General features: G+C 35.0%; 1 protein-coding gene across 1 annotated transcript in view; it reads left to right on the plus strand.

Moving 5' to 3' along the window:
- Nucleotides 1–325: 325 nt before the first annotated feature.
- LOC104501479 (neuronal membrane glycoprotein M6-a) overlaps nt 326–6,976 on the plus strand; it is a gene marked incomplete at its 3' end in the record, with an annotated part of 102,742 nt that continues 96,091 nt past the window's right edge. The window contains exon 1 of the mRNA XM_010145293.1: nt 326–864. Within this exon, the coding sequence (XP_010143595.1) occupies nt 828–864 (37 nt within the window). The remainder of the gene's footprint in view (nt 865–6,976) is intronic.

The following is a 6,976-nucleotide window of genomic DNA, read 5'->3' on the forward strand; positions in this document are numbered from 1 at the left end:
CTAAATTCCTGTTTACTGTGACACTGACGGATAATGTGTAGGGTGCATATAATTTTCAGCGATTAATATTGTGTATTAAATGTGCATAAACATGTGTATAAACACAGTTACATACAAAATGGTAGTTAAGATGTTTTCTAGAATATTATAAGGATAATAGTGTATATGTTTTGTTAGTTCCAGATGATAAAGATATATGAGAAGGAAGGAAATGAAGTCATATTATTCTTAAATGTGCTGATAAGAGCAGGGGGAGGGGGGGGAGGGGGGAAGAGAGAGAGAGAAATACAAGTAATACAGCATAAAGAACCCACAGGCATCTGGGCTTTCCCACTTCAGTAGCGAATAGGGGGAATTATGGGTTGGTGGTCTGCTTCCCATTAGGAGGACACCCCTCCATCTGTTTTCAGTACAGCCTGTTTCCCATCTAAAACACAGATTTCAATACAAACCTCAATTTCTTTTCTCCATTTTATATGCAAAGTGAGGCTTATGAATCGGTGTCATTCCATAAGGGCTTCGAACAGATTACACCCCAAAATTCACAGGCGTTTCATTTGAATACCTGCTTACAGTGGTACACAATGGGCAGCTTTGAGAAGAAAAATTGATAATCTTCACGGAAGAGTAATTTGAATGAAATTACACTTGACAGCCTGTCTCCAAGCAAACAAGGAGAGTGAGGGAGCCTTAGCTAAGCTCTGAGGACTTGCCTAAGCCTCTGCTGTTGGAGCTTCCCAGGGAAAAAAAAATCCACACTTTTTCCTACATCTGACTGAAGCTTTTGATTAATTCTCTGTAGCTGTTTCTGGTGAAGAAAGGTAGCCATGGAAGAGAATATGGAAGAGGGACAAACACAGAAAGGTATTGTGATAAAATTGCTTTCTTGTTGCAAGGAGATAATTATTTTGCTGTTCCTTATTTGCTTTAGCAGCGTGCTGTAAGGTTAGTGAATAACCTTATGTGACAGATGGGGAAAGATTTTTTTTCTTCATTTCTTTCTCTGCAATAGCACCTAGCATTAATATAGTGACTGTCATCTGACATCTACTATTAAAAGAATCTTAAATAATGAATTTTACATCTATACTAATAATGTTGTAAGCATTTAATATAGCCTGCTACCCAGACCATTCTTTGTTAACCTTCATTTATTTCATGTTTTCACGCTTGTCTAGCTGGGTCAAGGGAGACTAGCCTGGACTATGAGAGGGCTACTCGCACAATATTTTGAGTCGGTTGCTGTTGGATATCTAACAATGTAACCAGTATTTACACCTTGAATGAGAGACCAGAGTGAACAAAGACATGGGGTATATATTGTATATATTTAAACAGTGTTGAAATTTACCTCTGCCTTTTTTCCACTTTTCTTTTGTGATGTGCTGAAGCAGCCTTGCTGTAGAACTAATATTTGCATTGCACGGATTTGCATTTTGCTGAAATCTGTTTTGCATGTTGCAGCTGAAATTTCTTTAGCAAGATGTACACAGCATGTTCAAAGCATTTCTGTTCCACTGTTTCTGGTCAAGTTGAAAATAAGCTTATGGGATGTGTTAGGACTTAAAGGTGCAATTTAAAATCGTTGCAGACTGTTTGTGAATTACAGTCCTAGGAATATAGTGGTTTTAGTCTTGTCACTTAAGTGTTATTCTGTATGTGCGACACCACAGTAGTGAAAGGAACAAGGCTTTTTCCCATTTTACTTTACTGCAAGCACAAAGGGTAATCCTAGTGAATACTTGCCATGTTAAAACATGTATACTTTTCATTTTCATTTATTTTGAATTCTATTCCATTTTTGAGGAGGATTTAGGAACTTGCCAAATCATTTAATATAAATTGCCTGTAAGGCATATTTTTCTGCGCTGATGTCGTATTCTCTTTTTCCGCTCCCTGATCAAATCTGCTTTCCACATGTAAATGTCATGCTTTTTCATTATAAGTGACCCATTTAGACAGAATGAAGCTTTGAATTGTTTATGGTCCTGACTTGATCTAGATACACAGTAGACAGTCATGAGGAGACTAAAGAAGAATGTATGTGCTCCCTCTGTATGTATACATGCTTACGTTATAGATAGATTAGTATCTGGTTGGTGATTTCAGCATTTTTTTCAGTTGAATTTTGTTATTTGCAAATGGCAGAAATTATGGGAAAGTACAAGACAGCTCAGGGTTGGGGGTTTTTTTCCCCTAAAGGTAAAATCAAAATTTTATTGTATGGTTCAAATTATTCAGTTTCTAAATGTAAAGCACACTAAAGACATGCTTTTTTTGAAGTCGGAAAAACATTTATTTCCTTCTTAAAACAAGTGAGGTGAATGATTTCCCACTGAATCAAAATACTTCATTGTTACTGAATATTGCCTAAAGAAACAAGTATCCCTAAATTCTTATTAGACAGAAGAAAAAATCAGACAAAAAAGTGAATAATTTTGTATACTAAAAGAACATGATGTTGCTGATAAACTGTCTCCTCATTGTTCATATGATAAGCAGTTGAATGACCAATAGCCACTCAAAATGGTGTGATTAATAGTGTGATTACAACAGCTAACACTACTTACCTCCCACCCCCCATTTACAATGCCATGTGTTCAGCCCTTTTTCCCTTTAGTGGTACCCAGCTGTCATCACAGACAGTGACAGGAGAATGTTAAGAGCTCAAAAATTATATGTATTTTTCCTTATTGGTGTGAAAGAGGATGCTGCTTAGTTGCTGTAAGCATACCTGCAAACCTATCGTGTCAACCAGTTGTGTTCTTTTTAAATGTATGTAGAGTTTGAAAAAAAATTGTGGTTCAGGAGGAATTTTTGGGGGTGCTTGAATGCAGATGCTGGAATTATAGTCTAGTATAGGGACAATTATGAAATCATGGATCTAAGGTTTGCACTTTACACTTGAGAAATATTGACTGTTAAGAGTATGACTTGATACTTCTTTCATAGTTCTGGGTTATTTTGCTTTTGCTTACCATGATCTATCGTGTTTGTTATCCATAATATAGTTCCAGGTCACCTGGACTAGTTTTTCTAACCGTAGTGTTCCAGCAACTTTAATTGTAATTCTTATATTCTAATTGTTGTCCTCCTGCCACCTTGAGTGGAACTGTTTCTTTCTCCTCTGCTTTCTACAAAATCCATGGGAATATAAATTGCCACAGCTTATCAATTCCTGTGCTCTTCACAGCAGATGCTTTGAACCTCCCACTGAACAGCATTACGTCTTGCTAGCAGCCATGATAGAAGTGAATAATGTTATGTTGATGCATTTCAGAAATATGATAAAGATAGCTCTAATAAGAGGCTTGCAGATTTGGAAATTTTGTTATTTTAGTGAATTTTAAGCAATAAGGTATTGATAAATGCAGACATAATTCTTACCATACTGGTTCCAAATATTGACCTGCCTGTACATTCTAGTGTTTAACTCAATTTGTTTATGGCTATCCCATAAATGAATTACTAGAAAGAGAGTTGTTCAAAGTAATGATTGGAAAACAGAAATGGACATCCCCCCCAATATTTTTTTTCTATTGGCCTTGGAAAGTTTGCTTTCTTCATTCATTTTCCATTTTGAAGTATTAGAAGACTTTCCCCCCGGCCTGCCCCTGACGTTTTTCCCTCAATACCACAATTCCTTTGCTTGCAAGCCAGCACAGGTTGGGGAGGATGTTTCAAAGCTATTTGCCACACGGCTCTCTGTAGCTGTCCGAGAACAAAAAGTTTGTGGAATGTCTGGCAGAAATGTAAGCTACGTGTGAACAGTAGAATATATTCCAATGAAGTAAAAAGTCATAACATCTCAGAAATATCAACTTGTTCACAAATTCCATAATACTAACATTATGCTACACCCCTAGAACTGTAACATACTAAGAGCTTTGATTTCAAAGTTGCTGGAATTATCCTGGAAAACTGAAGCCTTACTGAAAACTTACTTGACTGGTTTATTTTTCAAAAATAATCAGCTCCACTTAGAAGCAGAAGTTTCACCGATGTCTTTAGTGATGCATACTAATTTTGAAAACCTCATGCATAAATTTTAATGTCAGTGGTAGGACTCGGCTGCCAGTGTTTGAGAGACAGTGATGTTGAACTGTTAGCTTTGCTGTGCAGAAGAAAATACTGTTCAGTATCTGAACTGTCAGTATTCAGAACCGTCCAGTTCCTGCAGAACAGGTCTTCCCTCCATGAAAGCACAAAGATTGCAATGTTGTCCCCAAACCCCATTATTTATCCCAATAGAAAACTTTTCAGAGGGCAGGCACTGTAATTTTTTGCATTGTGTGGGACTTGGTACAGTGGAGTCCAGGATTACTCTTACGACATATCTATTTTCGAAAAAGGAAATATTCTGTGGTTCAATGAGACATAACACTTGCACTAAATTGAAGGTTGATGTGCCTTTTTATGGTTCATCCATAACTTCATTTTGAATTTGAAATCCTTTATAAAACAAATTCTTGGGAATGGAGGGAACATCTGTGTTTGTACAGCACCAAACATGAAGAGCTAATTTTAGTTAAGCTCTCTTGGCTGAAGTATACCTAACAGACATAGATAAGGTTCCACTGGCAGGATAGCAAAAAATATATATACTATTATTGTGACAAGAAATGGTCAAATACTAGAAAAAATAAAGAGTATGTAGTCTGTGTTAGTGATTTAAGTGGATCTGCAGCCTACTATCAAAGCTTTTTCATTCATTCCACAGCATGCCAGTAAAGGAGAGCTTCAGGCAGAGTTTTAGGAGAAAGTCCTAAGGAGTGTAGGATGCTATCAATAATATGTACACACAGCTTCTGATTCTTCAGTACATTTTGGAAAATGGCAGACTTTGAGTTGGTAGGTTACTATAGACTAGATGAAAGTGATGATATTTGTTTCATATTAAGAAATAAACCAACAGCCAAATAGTCAAAACACTGCTGGCATCCTTTGCAAGTTAGTCTTCCAAATCTTTTTATTTACCTCTACAAGAAAACAGTTGTTCAGCTTCTCATTTGATTATCGTTAGACAGTTGTTTAAAATAAAAGTGAGCAAATCTCAGTATTTTGCACTTTGAATTTGTTGGTTGACTATACTTACAAATAAAACTAGGAGTTATTTTCTGTTCTTTGATGTAAATGCCATGCCAAGTGTGACCCATGCTTGTAGCTTCAGCTGGATCCTTTTTATGTTATTAATACTCTGAATAGTCTTAGGGCAACTGAATTACAGTCAGTTTTGTGAGTAATTTGTAAACAGTTTTCAAATTTGGCTTTGTAGAGTAGGAAGTACCAGACATTTGCTAACTAATAACCTTCATACAAACCTGGATTTGCAATGCTTGATTCTTAAAGTAAACGTGGTGGGCAGAGGTCAGTCTCTTATTTCCTTTGGCAATATACTTTTCAATTCTACTTTCAGTTCCCAACCTTGTGGTCAGACTGGATTTTTACAGCTTCCATCACAGGAGAATGGCCTTAACTTTCTTCGTGTTTATTGTTGCCTGTTCTTTAAAGTGTGTACATGTGTAGTAAGTGTCAGATAAAATGCTCGCTCACTGGACAATCACAAAGTGACTAACAAAGTAAATAATTTTCTTTCTTAATCAATATTAAATACACAAGCAAATTTTAGCATCTGGCAAAGTATCTCCTACATTTCCTGTTTGATTCTCCTTAGTAGTTAATCAGCTAGGTCTATTAAAGAAAAACAAAATAACGTTCAATATGATTTTGAAGTTAATTGTTCTAATATTATAACTGTTATTCTCCTTTATTCAGTAAATACAGACTACCTTACTTAATTTTTTCGCTTTAGGAGCAGTGAGTTCCAGAGATGTAATTTGAATATACATTATTATTCAATACATTAGGTTTTCATTCAGATAATGATGTAAACAAATTTAGTCTTGCTTATTTAATCTTTAACATTGAAATGTCTCTGTTAATATTAAAAAACTTTGTATTTCTTAGAGGCTTAACATCATACTAGTCATAGGCATGAAAATCAGCATTTATGGGACCTAATTATACTTTATATATATTCCTAGAGGGCAAAAAGTATTCCAACTGCCCTAAGGCAGATGGAATCCTCAGTTCAATGTGTGAGAATTCAAGGCTTCATGGTAATTTTGACACTTGTATGTAAATTTTGTTAATAAGGTGTTTTAGAAATAATATATTTCAGAAGAAAGAGATGTAAATGCTTAGGAAAAAAGGGTTGAATATATTTATAATTATTAATTTATACTAATTCTTGAAAAAATACTGTATCAAACCAGCAATATAAATTTATAAGCTTTTTCTACAGTTTGTGGAAATAAAGGCTCATTTGGGGGGAAAAGGAATATTTTGTGTTTCTAATTACTCTGAAAAAATAAGCATTTAGTGATGATGAAACAATACTGCAGATATAGCAAAAATAAATTTGATTTGTGCTTAGGCTCCTCGTGGAGAAGGATTGAGGAATTGATGTATCTAATATCAAAAATTTATTCAGTTTATATTGTGACTATGCATTCATTTCTGATAAGCCACTTAAACAATTTTGGCAATGCAATTTTTAACCTGTTTGAATTGCCTGACACTGTACTAAAATTTAAGAGGGAAGAATGGGTGGAATGCTGCTGGCCTCACATAACAACCAAGTTCACTTTCTTGATACAATAGTTTTGAACTGTTAATTCTCCCTATAGAGACAAGTGAGAATAGGCTCTTTCCTCTTAATAGTTTTATATGAAGGATTAAGTAGAAAATAAAAAATACACATTTTGGGGCTTTTCTCTTTTTTTTTTTTTGTAGACACTATGATTTTATAAAAAACATAAAGCGCAGAAACACCTGATAGCCTTTGAAAATAAGTTTAAAAAGGCAAAGGTGAGTATTGATCTTCTATTGAATATTGTGACCAATAGTATTCCATTTGACAATTTATTTCAGAAAAAATTTCAGCCAATTCATGCAACTAAAATGCATAATTCCT

Source organism: Buceros rhinoceros, unplaced genomic scaffold (assembly GCF_000710305.1).
Source record: "Buceros rhinoceros silvestris isolate BGI_N320 unplaced genomic scaffold, ASM71030v1 scaffold3941, whole genome shotgun sequence".
Taxonomy (NCBI): domain Eukaryota; kingdom Metazoa; phylum Chordata; class Aves; order Bucerotiformes; family Bucerotidae; genus Buceros; species Buceros rhinoceros.